Source organism: Grampus griseus (assembly GCF_964374135.1).
Source record: "Grampus griseus genome assembly, chromosome: 1".
Taxonomy (NCBI): domain Eukaryota; kingdom Metazoa; phylum Chordata; class Mammalia; order Artiodactyla; family Delphinidae; genus Grampus; species Grampus griseus.
In genome coordinates, this window is record NC_139017.1 from 107,687,032 (window position 1) to 107,704,173 (window position 17,142).

Genomic DNA, 17,142 nt, shown 5'->3' on the forward strand with positions numbered 1-17,142 from the left:
TGCAAATAACTGGGGAGAGGTGGCCAAGTCTGGGAACCAATTTGAGTCATATGAATAATGTTTTGCTAAATTTGTTTTACTTTTTTAAACATTTCTTTTTATTTCATATTATTAAAGAGAAAATCAAGGGTAGAAAGATTATTCAGAAGAGCCAATTGTAGTCTAATCTAAAATATACATTATCACTTAAAATTCACCTTTTTCTACTTCTAATGACAGAATTGTGGTTATTGCCTTTACTCTGTAAATATAATCTTGTTAAATATTTTCTAAGAATAATTTACTGATTTCATTGCTCCCATCAAGCCATTAACTTGGCAGGTTCACTTACCATCTGTGAGGAAACAGCAGGTGAAATTTTATTCAAAACATTATTCAGTTATATTCAAAATATCTTTAAAGTACTTTGAAAGAAAAATAAATTGGCCCTTTGAAAAAAATGACTTGATTAAAGGAAGATTTTGTGAGCAAAATCAAATAAATTGTGGTAGTTGGAGAGATCTTTAGGAATTTCTAGAATTGAACGAAATAGTTGATACTTTTTATATGAGGGAGGAGCTTCAAGGAAGTTTTTAAAGAAGCAAAGTAAAATGGATTCTGATTGATGGCAAGTTTGAACTAAAACTAAAGCCACTGATTCTTATTTTAATTCTGGACCTTACCTCTACCCCATGTCCCACCCCCAACCCCATTTTGAGCCACAAGGAAGGAGCAAACTCTGCTATAGACCTTGAAAAGCTGAAGTAGCAATTACAGAAAATGACTCCTAGGGCTGAGAAGTAGACATCAGGTAAAGATGAAGCCTGGTTCTGGTGATGTCAAGAAGCTCACTAAAAGCCTTCTTTTAATGTAACAAGGACTGTTACATATTCAAATAAGGTTAATGAGACAGCACAATTCATCTATTTTCCTTGCTCCCTCTCCCCTCTCCCCTATCTGTAAATATAATATTGAGGAAATTCTGACCTGAATATGTTGTTGAAAAATGTCTCCGGTTCCAGAGGAAATTCTACTGAAAGCATCAAGCATGCTATTGGAGTTGGATTTATCTGGAACAAAGAACTTTAAACCTCCTGAAATACACAATTGGGATGTTAGCTATTAAAATGTATAAAGTAAAACAAAAGATAAAGTGATAGACCTTTTCTAACAAACTTCCTTTGCTTAAGAGGGTGAGTTTGGGGAAAGCAGGAGCCGTGCTTGACTTGCTTTGCACAGCGTCCTATACGACCACATGGTGAGCAGGCACCCCAAGGCAGTGGTTTTGTTTGTTCTATTCACAGCTGTAATTGTAGGGTCTAGAGCTCTACCCAGTATGTGATAAAAACTCAATAAATATTTATTGAAAATAAATATTTATTGAAATCAAATATTTAATTAAGGTAATTCCTAGACAATCTAGGTTAATTTCTACCCATTTATATTGCTATATATTTACATTTACATTCTGAAAACATTATTTGCAAACATAATTCAATAAAACCTAGCTTTCAGTTTTCAAGTTAGCATATGCATTTTTTATTCAATGTGAGGAATATAAGATAAAATTATTCTGTGCCTCATTTAGAACAAAAAAAGATATGTGTGTAATATTGCATGTCTCCTTATCATAGAAGTTAGTGCATTTAAACATACTTTTAGCTCCATGATTATACATGCTCAGGCTGGTTTAACAAAGAAGTAATAATAATATTTTCATTAGGTGTATATAATTGGCACTTTCTAAGGAAAGTATAAAAAAGCAAATTTTTGACAGAATTTAGCAATGACTTTGTTTTGTGTTTTTTCTTAAGAAAACTGTTCATAGTTTTTTCAATTAAGCCATGTATTCTGTTGACATAATCTGAGTTTCATGGTGGTTCTTTGAATATTCAAGTTGAAAGGAAATGCTCTAAAATATGTTGCTAGAAATTTACCTACCTGTAAGATGTGATAATTCCTCCAGGTTTTTGACTGCAGATGAACCCAGGGCAATGGTATGAATAGTTGAACCACTGCTGAGCACAGTGAGGAAGCAGTTGGTGACATGCTCATCATCTCCACTGGTCACTAGTATCATCACAGAGCCGAAGGCTTTTCCATTCAGTTTTTCAACCATCTGAACACAGGGTATCATTCATTTGGAAGGAAATGTGATTCAGATTGCCTTATTGAGCAGGAGAATTCACTCTCATTCCAAATTCCCCACCAGGGGGGCATATTCCTCTTCCAGGTCCTTTCTAACTTCCCACACTCTCCATGCCCATCTCCACTCAGTCCTCACCTCACCCCATCACAGCACTTGTCACCCTACATGCCATTGCCTGCTTACTCATGGATAGGACTTCTTCCTGTTCAAATCACTATGAGATACCCCTAGTTTAGAATAGTGTCTATCATAGAGGATGTGGGAGAACATTATTATGTGAGATCCTTGCTTCTGAGATCCAGTAAGTGGCCAATAAAAGGACCTTGAGCAGTGTTTCTCAACCTTGGCTATACACTGGAATTGGATGAGAACTTTAAAAATTTTTAATGGCCAGCTCACACCCAAGATCAATTAAATCAGAATCTCTGGGGGTGAGATGCAGGCATTGGAATTTTTGAATCCCCAGCTGATTTCAATGCGCAGCCAATGTTGAGAAACTCTTGGCTGTAGAAAGTAACAGTTGCAATTGTGTTCTGCCTGCTACCAGATGTTTAACACATGGCTGTATCCTCAGTGTCGAATCCACACTTATGCTGATTTAGGTGAACTCCGTTATTCTTGAAACATACCTCTGACCTTAACTGATATTCATATGCTTGAGGTCTAGTATGACTATAGGCAGGAGGCCAGACATGCTGATTTTGATTGGAAAACCCAAGGGTAACAACAGCCACAGATGGAACTGTCCCAGATGGATAGGGACAGTGTTAGAAATTTTTCTGATGATGCTGAAGTCCCCCAGCCTATAATTGAATAATTGTATTCAATTATTTACTCATTCCTTCAAGAAATTTTTCTTAAGCAAATATTACATGCCCTTTACTAGGCACAGGGGATTCAGTGGTGAGAAAGTCGTGGTCCCTGACCTTAAAGATAATCCATCATTACTTTCCTATACTTGAGACTCATGACCATATTGTAACAGATTGCCCCAAATCAGAAGCAACCTCAGATACAAAGTGAGGGAAAGGAAAGTGATGGGAAAGGAAAGTGATGGTGAGGCTTGGGGTGCTCTACTGTACCTCAAATCCCCTCTTCAGCCCTGAGCAGATGCTGGTTTCTGCTTCAGCTGACACAGTGGTAGGCAGAAAGGAAACCAGCAGCTTTCGGTCATCATCATTGTTAATTTGGTGCAGCTGGGCTCTGATTGTCCCTTTGCTATTAAAAGTAGCAATGCCCACAAAGGTATGAATTTCAACAATCTGCATCAAGTAAAATTCTGCTGCTTGTTGCAGTTGAAGGAATCTGTCAGCCTATGTTGCAGAAAGGAAAAAAGAAAGGTAACAACATTTGGTTGGTAGACAAAAGTATAACTAAGTAACTCAATTAGCAAATATCTCTGCTAATTCTTTAGAGATGTCAGACTCTGATTTTTTGAGTTGTAAAGATTGACACTATGCTAGAATATTGTTTGATTAAATGCAGGCTCAAAAATGAATGCTTTTCGGCAGGGTGGGGGTTGGTTTGGAACTCTGCCCCTAAGAAGCTGTTCATGATTTACCATTCCATAAGAACACATACATCCACTATTTCTCTCCTACCTGATTCAAAGATCTGTAGAACCAATAGAGACTTGGTTTGTAATTGCTTCTTTTAAAATTCATCCTGGGTAAGAGGAAACATTGCAAAGATCTTATGGTAGAGAGGAACAGCAGTCAGGCATCTATCCTGGCACTACTCTCTGTTATCATGTTTATCTTAGGCTGGGCATTCCATCTGTAAAGTGAGGGTAATAATAATCTTTCTTACTTGCTAAAATAGAATTACCGTGAGGATCAACTGAGATATGTATATGACAATAGTTACACCTTGAATAAATATAAAGTAATGTTAGTCACCACATTTGGGCAGGTGATACTAGTGATGAATTCATTAGGGTCACTTGTTTTGAAGGCTGTGGGAGCAGGAAGCTGAGCTTCAATGACCACCTGTTCAGTGATGATTGTGGTCTCTATCTCCAACCTAGACATCTCCCTTAACATCTGGACCTGCATTTCACACTGCTTAGGAAACACCATCAATTTAACCTCTCACAGGTATCTCAAACTCTATACACTTTGAATTCATTGCCCCCCTTCCCAAATATTGTTTCTCTTACAATATTGAGAGGTACATTGGTAGAGTGGATAAAACAAGGACTTTGAATCCTGCCTTCAACTTTTACTAGTAATGTGACCATAGAGAAATTACTTATCTCTTTTAGCTTCAGTTTTCTCATCTGCAAAATGGGTACATAGTAAGTACTTAGTAAGTACTAAGTATTGCTAACAACATGGTCATGACCTCTACTCCTAACTAGTGAAGCCAGAAACCTGGAACTCTCTTTTATTACTCCTGTGTTACCAGCCTCCATATCCTTGAACAGGTCATATCAATACGTCTTAAATTTCTCTCAAATTCATACCATCATTCATTTCATCATTCATTTTCATCTTATCTGTCATTTTTCTAGGCCAAGCCACTGTTAGTTATATCCATACCAATTGATGTACTTCCCCTGAAAAAAATTCTACTAATTTTGCCTCTCAGCCACCTGCATACACTATTCTCTTCACTGGAATGCCTCCCCTCACCTCATCCAACTGGCAAATATCTACTTATGCTTCAAGACTCAACTCCAAGATCATCCTCTCAGTGAAGTCTTCCTCAGTCACTCTCCTATAACCCAGATGCTGCCAGTGCCTCCACAGCAATTCACACCTCTGTGGAGCCTTGTCACATTGTATTGTGTTTATTCACATGTGTGTGTTGTCTCCCTCATCAGATTGTGAGCATTTCAAAGCAGACTCTATTCTGTCATCTCTGTATCCCCCAAGCCAGCACAGTATAGGCACCTGATAAATGAATGGATGGTCGTGATGGTTCAGTGACACTATTGACAGGAAAAGGGAGAGAAGTTTTCTTTGCCATGAGCTTGCTACTTTAGGCTTATTTCTCTTCTACTTCTCTCAGGTCTTCTTTCAAGTACAACTATCTTTCCCTTTCACTCCATCTGTTCTTGCTCAACAGAGGCAGATAGTCAATATTAATTACTCTGAGATCATATTTGAAGATCATACCCTAGTCAACTGCAGGTAGGCAAGATCACAAAATTATCTAGATGCTGAATGTATTAGTGGTATTCCTCATATTTTAGAGACAAGCCAAAACAGGCAAATTTTCCAGGACTACTGATCCAGAGAATACAAGAGGATAAACTCTCCCTTAGGACAAGTACTATAATAAAATAACAGTTGTCACTTATAAACCAAAAACTTCATATTCAGTATCTCATTTTCCCTTTCAACAACACTATGAAGTAGTTAGTGGTGCGCTGGTAAAAGTTTAAAAACTGGCTTTCTGGTAAAAAGAGAAAGAGGGAGAACCCTGGATTTGTTGCAATTTCTATGGGGTAAATATTCTCACTGTGGCTGATTTAAGCTGTCAACCTGACATCGCTGAGTGCAAAGTTGGCAAGAGATATGTAGGAGCAGAGTCATAGAGATGATAGACCAGAAATAACCTCAGGAGCCTAGATCTGGGATCAGCAGACATTTTCTGTAAAGGATCCGATAGTAAATATTTTAGGCTTGGTGGGACATATATTGTCTTTTGCAACTACTTAACTCTGCTATTTTAGTACTGAAGCAGCCATAGATAATATGTAAACAAATGAGCATTGCTGTCTCCCAATAAAATTTTACTTATGGATGCTAAAATTTGAATTTCATATAATTTTCATGTGTCCTGAAATTTTATTATTCTCTTGATTTTTTTCTAAACCCATTCTTAATTTGCAGGCTATGCAAAAGCAGGTAGTTACTGACTCTGGGCATAGATAATAGTAAGAATAGTAGAAAAATAATTAGGAAGTAATGAGTTTTGAGCATTTATTATGCTTATTTCAATATATTTTATTTAATTATAACTCTGCATAGTTTATTTTTTAATAATGGCTATATTTACAACTGGCTTGCAAATTTCTTGAAAATTTAACAATTGACTCCTGTGAGCCAGTATGAACTGTCTCTGTCACAACAATGAAATAGGTATTGTTATCCCTGTTTTACAGATGAGAAAACTGAGCTTCAGAGAGGTTATTTGCTCTTGATTATACAGACAGTAAATGAAGGAGCCAGGACTTAAAGCACATCTGCCTGATTCCAGAGACTAAACCTCTAATTACTGTCTAAGAATTCTGGAGCTTTGGAGAATGGATTTCTAGAAGGCTGCCAGATTGCCAGATGAGTGAGATATGTTTCTCTGTACACAATGACATAGAAAATACACACATAATGGATATGCACACTCACTGCAAACTCAGTCTATTGCCTCGGCCATGGTTGTTTACCAGTGAGTGGAATGTGGTCAGAAAGGAGCCTTCCGCTACATGTCAGAGTTTTGGAAAGGGTTTTGGTTGGAAAAGGTTGCAATTAGTAGCAATAATGAGGGCTGGGAATTACCTGTGGATTTCATTTATCTGTGTTATCTCAATATCTGGGCCACATTCTGAATTTGTTTCTCTCATACCCAAGAAGAGATGATGCCCATGACTATTCCAAACGTTTGGCCTCACCCTTCCCTTCCCTTCCCCTCTGAAAAGAAAAAGAATTAAAAACTGATAGAAAAAAGTGATGGTTTACAATTATTTTGGTTCAAATGTTACCTTTGCCATCTTGCTGGACACATCCAGCACTAAACAGACCACTTTGTCGCCAGCCTGTATGAGAGAGAATGTGGGAGGAGGCGGAAGCTCAGTCCCTTTCATGGGAAAACTGTTACTAAAGTCGTCAGAGTCTGTGATTACATCCCACGTACTTCTGAGGCTGCACATTTGGTTCTGCAGGTTTGGAGCCTCTTGGTTGTGGGTACTTGCATTACAGAATTCAACCACCTTGAAAAAGAATAAAATAAAAGTACTCAGAAAATAATCAGAAAATAAAAGTACTCTTCTCACACTAGACATACTTCTCATTCTCAAGCAACTAAAGGTAAGAGGAAAGGCGAGCTGAAACATGAGAAATCAGAAGTGCTACAGCTATGTCCTTCTTTACTTCAAGAATGCCATTGAATTTACAGATAAACCTTGGCACCCTTTGCTTGAAACTCTGGCACGCATGTGGTACTGAGGTCAACCTCTGTTAAAGTTTTCTTGCGCTTAGGTAACAGAGAGTAGACCGTGTATAAATATCTTAGGCTTTAAAAAAATAAAACAAACTCTCAACTTCCTTAGCATAATAGTGTGTTAAAGAAAACACCCCAGGAGATGTTATCTTATCTTGATCAGCCTATTCCTTGGAATGATATTTAATAACCACTGCACCTTTATCTATTGATCAATAAACCTATATTGAGCTAGTTCAAATATTGACCTCTGTAAGACTAGGATAAGGAGAAAACCAACTTAAATCTACTTCCTGATCTCTTTCCCCATTTGGAGATATAGCCATAATTCATACAATAATACTAAACCTTGGCAGCACCTCTTTTAAAGGCATGATTTGCATTGCAAAGTAATGTGTTATCTACTTCCCAGTGGCTATATTCCTACAAACAGTAGATGCTTCCTGCTAACAGAGCTATGGAAGCTTAGAGGTAAAAGAAATCTTACAGATTCTCTAGCCCCAACTCTAATTTCTTAGAAAAGGAAGCTGAAGCTTCAAAAAGTTAGTAATTGCATAAGAACATGAGTTTCTTAGTAGGATGGGGAGATATGATAGAACCTGTTTTGTTGTTTTTGTCTGTATGTTTGTTTTTAACTCTTTTCTTTATATTTCATGACTATGGTTAGGAGATGGTAAAAGTTTTCTGACTGGATATTAATGAGTAGGCGTTTCAAATGACCAGAAAGATAGTACCTAGCCACAAACAATGTGGATGAAATAACATGGAATTAGCTTGGCTTCAGATATTAAAGCTGTAAATTAAATTAAAACCATAATGAATTGGACAAGAAATATGAAAAAGCACCTTAAAGTTACAGATGACTCTTAGCCTTGACTAAAACCAGACTGAAGAAAAAAAAATTATCTAAAAAAAGAATGTGTCAATCCAAGGAACATTGGGTTAGTCATAGAAACAGAAAACTTCACAGAGACACTGCCCACAGTGTTCCCAGCTCAATGGAGAGGACGTGACCCACAGATGTGATGAAGTTGGAAAAATGTATCAGGTTATGAAGGCTGATGTGACTAAATCTCTGCATCTCCTAACTCCCTCCTTTCTGATTCCACACTCTCAAAATAGGCCTCGGGGTAGAATTTGGCTGTTCCGTGCTGCTTCTGTCAGAGAGAAAATGAACTGGCTAGAGAATGCGAGTGTCAGATCTCCATGACAGAGTACTCTTTTTAAATAATTTTAAAAATGTGTTCTGGATTCCTACACAAGTCTCTTGTCAGTTAGCGTGGAATACTGACAAGATTGAGTTTCTGAACCTGCGAAGCTAAGGATTAGTTGACTTCCCTTGGTAACACCTGACTTTTCTTTTTAAGTTCTAGAATATGCAAAACAAGGGAAAGAGAATTAGGGAATTCCATTAAAATAAGAGTGGTTTGCTACCTTAAATGAAGAAATATAATCATACGTTACATCCCTGTCATTAACCCAGTACACTTTCCTGTGAAAGGATATAGATGCACCACCATACGAGCAATTTATTTTGAAGACTCCAGGTTTCCCCTTGTTAAATCACCTTCCCTGGAGAGCACATAATCACTTTTCTAAAGGAAACAATCTTTACTGATCAGCTTGGACTGTCGAGGGGGGGCACTGAGTTTTTTTTTTTTTAAATCTGTAAAGTAAAAACTAGATGAACTCTAAGGTTCCCCAAGCTCTAAAATGTAGTGAATCTTTTTTCTTTTCTTTTCTTTTTTTTTTTTTTTTTTTTGACTACATTGGGTCTTAGTTGTGGCACACGGGATCTTTCATTGCGGCGCGCAGGCTTCTCTTTCTGTAGTTTGGCATGCAGGTTTTCTCTCTCTAGTTATGGTGCATGGGCTCCAGAGCACATGGGCTCTCTAGTTGAGGCACGTGGGCTCAGTAGTTGTGGCACGCAGGCTTATTGCAGTGGCTTCTCTTGTTGCGGAGCACGGGCTCTAGGAGTGTGGGCTTCAGTAGTTGTGGCGCACGGGCTTAGTTGCCCCTCGGTATGTGGGATTTTAGTTCCCTGACCAGGGATTGAACCCTCCTCTCCTGCATTGGAAGGTGGATTCTTTACCACTGGACCACCAGGGAAGTCCCAAATGTAGTGAATCTTAATTGTCTTTTTGTTTAAATACTTAAAACATATCAGTCTATCTTGGGAAAAGATGGAATCTTGTAAGAGTTTGTTATTCTAAGGCCATACTTACAGAAGATAAACTTTGCATGAACATTATCGATGCAGTTGCATCTTGGGTGCTATTGTATATAAACATGCATCCTTCTTGGAGAATCTTGCTAATAATACAGTTTTCTTGGGGGCAAGGGCCTCTTTCACACAAGAAAATGCCTGTGATGTCAGATGAACACCTGAAATAGGAAGAGACATTGGGTCTGTTTTAGAAATGCTTATGTTTCTTTCTTATTGGCTCATAAAATAATTTGTTTCTAGGATCATAGATTGCTAGATACACAGAAGACATTTTAAAAACTATTAAGAAAAGTCATTAATTTACAAATGCACTCCACTTGATTTTAAAACATTTGATTTTGATGAGAGGCTCTGTATTGCCAAGGGCTTTACCAGCTAAACAGGGTCAAAGCAAAAGTCACCGAGAAATCAACATGAACTTTTGGAGGCCTGAGGAAGGTCATGAGTGGTAGTATCCTGAATCAGGGCTCCTTTGAGTTCATTGCCATTGGACATCAGAGGAAGAAGAGAATGAACATCTAATGATGATATTTAAAAGGATTCCTTCCTATATAAGCAGTCTCAAATGCTGTCAATGGGATAAAAAACCATCTAAATTTTGGGAGAAGAATCAGTCAATATCTACCAAAATTACAGCTAAAATTACCCTATGACCTGGTAATTCTTGGAAGCTATTCAATAGATATACGGATCTGCCTGCATATAATGGAAATAACTTATTTATAGCATTATGACTTGTAGTAATAACAAAATATGGTGAACAACTCATTTGTTCAATAATAAGGGACTGGTTGAAAAATTATGGTATATCCATACAATGGAACACTATGCAATTAAAAGAAAGAAGAGTGAGGAAAAATATATATTCATATTTATTTGAATTTTCCTGAAGAAACACAGAAAAAATAAATGAGAAACTAATAAAAATGGTGATCTAGAGGGGATGAAAGGGAACAGGGTGAAGAGAGTGGTGGGAGTATGCTATATAAGAGTATAACTTTTTATATTGTTTTGGCATTTGACCACATAAATACTTACCAATTTTTTAAAAAATCCAATAAAACTGAAAATTGTCAGTTAAGTTTTGCAGCCATTATAAACTCTATTTTAGCGTAAAAACAAATAAACAGTGAATTTTAAACATGCAAAAAAACACTAACCTTGTTACTTTAATTTGATTTTGCCCATTTACGTAGAAAGGTTTCTCATTGTTATATTCATCAAACACACCCCAACGGAGGTGAGCCCATTCGTGAACAAACACTCTGCCTGTGGAAGAGAGAGTTTTTGTTTTGAGTTCCTAAAATTTCAGCAATATACCTTGCTAATCAGTGAATACGTAACATCACCTGACTATATATACTCATTCTGAAGGGTTGACGTGCAATTCTTGCTTCCACTTTCCTCTTCCCCACCCCGTTCCCATCCCCTTCTGCTTTACCCCCACCATCGTAAAAGAGGCAGTGTGAAAATATGTTTAGTCCTGGAAGTGCAAACCAGTGATTTACCTGTTGCATATCTGTTTGAAATTAGTGAGGAGTCTCACATTCTCTCATTTCCCTAAGGAAGCTGCCTAAGGTTTTCTATTTAGCTTTATACATGCCTATAAGTTCAGGATTCTGGGAAAGGAAAAGAAGCATATGGACTGAATGTTCAATTCAATGGACTGAATGTGTATGTCCCCCCAGAATTCATATGTTGAAATCCTGACCCACAATGTGAAGGTGTTAGGAGGTGAGGCCTTTGGGAGTGATTATTAGATCATGAGGGTGGGGCCTTCATAAATGGAATGAGTGCCCTTATAAAAAGACCCCAGAGAGTTTCCTTCTTTCTGTCATGTGAGGACACAGTGAGAAGATGGCTGTCTATGAACCAGGAAGTGGGCCTTCACAGAAACCAATTTGGCTGGTGCCTTGATCTTGGACTTCCAGTCCCCAGAACTGTGAGAAAGTTCTGTTGTGTATAAGCCTCCCAGTGTATGCTATTTTGTTATAGTAACCCAAATCGACTAAGACATCAAACCAGCAAATAAATCTTTCCTATTCTTCAGTTTGTGTTATCCAGGCATGCCTGCCACTCTTTTTTCCTATAGATAATTCTCCTGTCTACAGCAATGATTGAAACCCTGGGGCCAGGGAGGGAAGAAGGAGCAAAAAGGATCATAGAACCTCCTCACCAGCTTGGGTGGTCCTTTCTCTTTCATTTTATTCCTGATTCTCCATGTTTATCTTCAAATCTTAGCTCATGAAAATCCTCATTGTCAGCATCAAATCCTTTATAAGTTTATCTCTACCTTTCTAAATCTTGTATTTTCTTCAATGTTCAGCTAAAAACTGACTTCTCCCCAATAGAAATTTTCCAGATTAACTCCCCTCCCCAAGTACACTTTTCTTTCTGAATTCTTTTAAGATCTGGGAACCCAGGAAATGTTTGCTGAGTTGACTCAGGCTGTGGCATATTATGCGTTTTTTGGATCTTGGAACATAGGAAGGGAGGGGAACAGTCTAAGCTGAAAGTGCTAAGGAAAAGTTTCTGCCTACTCATGGAATTTAGAAGTGCTGGTGAAGTCATATATTTGTGCAGAGATTATCAGCACCTCAGAGTTACCAGGAAAAAAAGCCATTTTTATAAAGTTTTATAAAGTGTTTTATAAAGTGTGTTTTATAAAGTGTGTTTTATAGAGTGTGTGGCTCCACTTCCTGCTAGTTATTCAGAGGATAATAAAATCTATTTAGATTTAAATGGGGGTAAAAGTGAAAACATCATTTGAAAGGCACTGCTGTACGTTAAAATCAAAAACAAAAAATTAAGAATTGGATAGTTAGCCCTTGACCTACTCATTTTTCTCACCACAGTTTCTTTCTCAGATCTCATCCACTAAATGCCAATCTCCAAACCTATGACGCTGGCTTCACTGTGAAACTCTAGTCATCCTTTTTCCGCCATAGGCTGGGTCTTTCCACCAGCATAGTCCACTTTCCTCACAATCACTTGCCTAAATCCAGACTTGTGGATTTCCCCTTTAAACTGGTCCCTTCTATTTCTGCCCAAAACCTGGTGTGTTACTTAATGCTGCCCACACACACACTCCTTGCCTTTCACTCTGAAGCAGTTCTGACCTCTGTTTCATACTTTTTCCCCTCTGGAATATCTCTCATTACTTAGAGTCGTTAGGATTAAATAAGATAACATTTGAAAAGCAAATAGCACAGCACTTGGCACGTAGAAAATTCTCTTGTTCTTGTTACTCTCTTTCTTGTCCTTCCCATCTCACTGCCTTCGATCTTACTCAAGTCTCAGGGCCTCATACCTGGACTTCTAGTTATTCTCCTGATATCCAGTTTCTCCCTCATTGATCTGAGGGAGTCAGATTATCCTCACAGCCAGATTTAGCTTCTGAAAACCCTGCTTGGATGGTTTCACTCCTATGTTTACAAACCTTAAGTTGTGACTTGCTAATTTGGGCATTTGAGGCTCTCCTTCACCTACCCCATGTGCATTTCAGCATTTTCTCCCACTATTCACTTCCCATAGTTTTTCTGCACCATCAGTGGGGTCTACTGTGCCCATCTCTCAAATATGCCCTGGATTCTTCTGCTGCCACGGTTTTATTCATACTTTTCCCACTCTCTCTCCCTTTTTTCCATTTATCAAAATTATATTCAACCTTAAGATCCTCTTCTTTGTGAGGCCTTTTCTGACCACCTTTAGCTCAAAATGCTCTCCCTCGTCACTGAATTCTTATAGCATGCCCTGTCTGGGCCACTAATCTGGCGCTTAACCCTTTCTGGCTCACTTTGTCCCTCATCTTTTCATGGGCACGTGGCCTATCTCCTCATCCCAATAGTAAGTCCTTGGCAGGTTTCAGGTTCTTTGAGTCCCTTTTAGCATTAAGCACAGAATACTGTAAATAGTGCTGTCCATTGTCTATTTCTTGATTGGTCAAACTTACCTCGTGATCCATAGACAGCTCTTAAGTCATCATTTAGTAGAAAGTCAAGTGTGAAATGAATGTATTTTCCCTCTTTTCCACACCCTCTGTATTGCAAGGTATATGGATCATCTCCATGTGCCCCATACCAGTCAGTCACTATGACATTTGCCTAAATTAAAAGAAATGCCTTGTAATACTCTACATCGTGACTGTAATGTTGGTGACATAAATATCTACATTTGTTAAAACACTTTGAAGTGTACATTTAAGATATGTGTCCATTTTTCTATATGGATTGTATCCCAATTTTAAAAGAGATTGAAAAAATAAATGCCTTTAGATGGAGTTTAAAATGCATTCACAACTAAATATCAACAAAACTATGTCACTTTCAAAAGCATATATATTTTAAAAGCTTATCAAATTTCCATGGAGCTTCATTACTTTCATTTGACCTTCCCATTTTCCAGATTAAAATTTTCTCAAAAGTCAACACTGTAAAATTCTGACATTATAAATCACGATAAAAAGTAATTTAAAAGTTTGAAGAAATTTTAAGAGCATTTACACATCATTCAGAGCTGTACTGTAACATGTTATAGCCTTTTGTGAACAACTTTCTGTGGGTTCTTTCATCAGTGCAAGACAATAGGATATGTTTCTTTTTTTTTCTTTCTTTCTTTTTTTTTTTTTTTTGCGGTACGCGGGCCTCTCACTGTTGCGGCCTCTCCCGTTGCGGAGCACAGGCTCCGGACGCGCAGGCCCAGCGGCCATGGCTCACGGTCCCAGCCGCTCTGCGGCACGTGGGATCCTCCCGGACCAGGGCACGAACCCGAGTCTCCCGCATTGGCAGGCGGACTCTCAACCACTGCGCCACCAGGGAAGCCCAGATATGTTTCTTTTAAGCCTTGTCCTTTTATTCCCATAACCAATCAGATCAGCAAAACAATTATTCTATTGAAGTTATATTTCATACTGTACCCTTACCATTTCAATTACTATTTATAAAACACAATATTTTAAGTCAGAAGCTAAAGTAAATATCTATTCAAATAACCATCTAGAGAACACAGTTTTATATACAACATTGTTCCTTTTATTTTGAGGAATAAAGATAATATGTTGTCTCAAGACTTGCCCTTAGAAGTTAAGTATGTTGTTAATTTTTTTTTTAAGTTGATTATGGAACAATAGATCTAATATGATCTTATAAATATATATATAACGATCACTATATGTACTACATGTGTACTGGTGTGTGTGGGGGGGGGGTGTACACACCGCTGAGGAATAGTGGAAGGTAATATTTTCTTTTTATTGTCCATATTTCTACATTGTCTTTTTGCAACAAGCATGAATTATTTTTATAATAATTAGCATTTTTTTTTAGAAAGATAAGAATTCAAGCCAAGGACTTTGCAAGGCAACACCTGTGAAAAGAGCTACAGGCATCATGCCCTTGAATAGTCTTCACTTGGACAAAACCTCATTTCTATGTCTGGAAAGTTGTCCTGAAACAAAAAGGAAAGAGTACACTGTATGGGGTAGAATACTCAGGCTGTTTGGGGTTATATACTATCTTACAGACCATAGTAATACAGCTTTTATGTACTTTTATCCTACCCCTCCCCCCCTCCCCTGCGTCCCACCTACATTAGACTGTAGAGTCACAAGGAGAGGAACTATCTTGCTTTTCCTTGTGTCCTCTGCCATGCCTAGCATGGTTCCTGTATGTAATGATCATTTGCTAAGTGTTTGCTTGATTGACATTATGAGGTTAAAAGAGTTGGTATCTAGCAGATATATGAACAGCCTTCAGTGACTCTTTCCTTTAATCTTTCTGTTCAGTCATTTGTTTTTGTTTTTGTTTTGTTTTTGCGGTACGCGGGCCTCTCACTGTTGTGGCCTCTCCCGTTGCGGAGCACAGGCTCCAGATGTGCAGGCTCAGCGGCCATGGCTCATGGGCCCAGCCGCTCTGCGACATGTGGGATCTTCCCGGACCGGGGCACAAACCCGTGTCCCCTGCATCGGCAGGCGGACTCTCAAGCACTGCGCCACCAGGGAAGCCCTGTTCAGTCATTTTTGCTTTAGTTATTTATTTCTCTCTTCTTCATTAGGATGAGGAGTAGCACCTGGGTTTGGTGTTGGTTATCTCCAAGACTTTTTGTCCCACTAAAGGCCAGATTGATTAATGACAACTATGTAAGGTGGCTAGAGACAGTATAGCTTAGAGCAAAGAGCATAGGTTTTGGAATCAAACAGGCATGAATTCAAATTGCTCTTTAATTTACCAGCTGTTTGACTTGGGATAAAATCCTTACCATATTTGAGCCTCAGTTTCCTAATTTGAGATAACAGCAACTAATTTTAGGTGTCTGAGAATTAAGCAATATATACAGAATGCCTAGCATTTAGTTGAAGTTTAATAAACAATAGCTCTGTTCCCAGTTTATCCCAGTTCGTCTATCACTCCTATCTCCAAGCCCAATCATCAAATGCTTTCACCTGGTTATAAATCAGATAGTTTTAAGGACCCCTTTAACTTCTTCAGGACACTGGGGTGCCTTTGAGATTGCTATATCATTCAATAACTTCAAAGGAGATCTAAGAATTAAAACAATCTTAGGAAAATTCATACCAAGTGACACAAATAAGGAAAAGGGGAAACTACCACAGTCTCAGCCCTTCTATCCGAGCTGTAATTACAGATCTTGAACCCACTCCATTGCTGAAGCCCTGAGCTATATTCTCAATGCCTCTGCTCCTGCCCTTTCTGGTAGCTGCTAGGACTCTTGATCACAGTAATTTCAAACAGTCATTTGCCAAATTTATTTAACATTTATTTATAGCATGCATACCAGTATGTGCCAGACATTATCATGGATGCTTAATTATAATCTACAGCTTATGAGAGTCCTTTGAAGGTTCTTTTTTTGGTTGGAAAAAAAAAGGTAGCCATGCCTCTCTTCCCTGCTTTCTGCCTTGCTTCTTATCAACATACTCCTCAAAAACATTGTGCTGGACTTGGGCTAATATGAAATTCTGCCAATTTGCACTCTTGCAGGACAAGAAAGTCATATTTTTATATGCATGGGTGGCTTAGGTTTCTGTCTGTACATGTATGTTTACTCTCTCTGACAGGGTGGGAAATGAGGATAGTCATAATTGAAATTATTCCCTTTACAGCTCATACTCAGTAGAATAAAACTAGTTCTTGGTCCTTAACCAAAAATTTCAGAAAGGACTCTGTAAGTTACATAGTAAAGAGATTTCTGAGAGGTCGCTTGGGCAATGGCATTTTGCTTATTTTTTACTCCATAATTTTCACTCATTTATTACATTTCCATACATTTTGCACATAACAATCTTTTCAATAATATTGTTTGTGTATTAATATTAATTTGTTTTTGTCTAAGTTCTCACTTTTAAAGTTTGAACACATTATATTTTTTTCTTGAGTTAAGCACATTTAATGAAATCTTGAATTACCTTTTCATATGATTCTTGTTTTACTTTGCTGTAATTATTAGCTTTCCATGTGGCAGGTATTAAAATCTTTATATTTCTGAAAAACACTCTTCTCTTGGTAGCATTGAATAGGTAATAAGAAGCTTCAGTTATCATTTCCTGTAACCAAATAAAAGAAAAGCTTATTTTATCACTTGTAACTTCGTAATGTTTTAGTTTTCT

General features: G+C 37.9%; 1 protein-coding gene across 1 annotated transcript in view; it reads right to left on the bottom strand.

Moving 5' to 3' along the window:
* Positions 1-17,142, bottom strand: part of CLCA2 (chloride channel accessory 2) — a gene marked incomplete at its 3' end in the record, with an annotated part of 37,311 nt that overhangs the window by 19,163 nt on the left and 1,006 nt on the right. Inside the window, exons 2-9 of the mRNA XM_082661448.1 lie at positions 16,942-17,079; positions 13,471-13,621; positions 10,679-10,787; positions 9,517-9,676; positions 6,834-7,061; positions 3,211-3,441; positions 1,921-2,098; positions 967-1,073 (exon numbers count right to left, since the gene is read on the bottom strand). Coding sequence (XP_082517574.1) covers positions 967-1,073; positions 1,921-2,098; positions 3,211-3,441; positions 6,834-7,061; positions 9,517-9,676; positions 10,679-10,787; positions 13,471-13,621; positions 16,942-17,079 — 1,302 coding nt within the window. The remainder of the gene's footprint in view (positions 1-966; positions 1,074-1,920; positions 2,099-3,210; positions 3,442-6,833; positions 7,062-9,516; positions 9,677-10,678; positions 10,788-13,470; positions 13,622-16,941; positions 17,080-17,142) is intronic.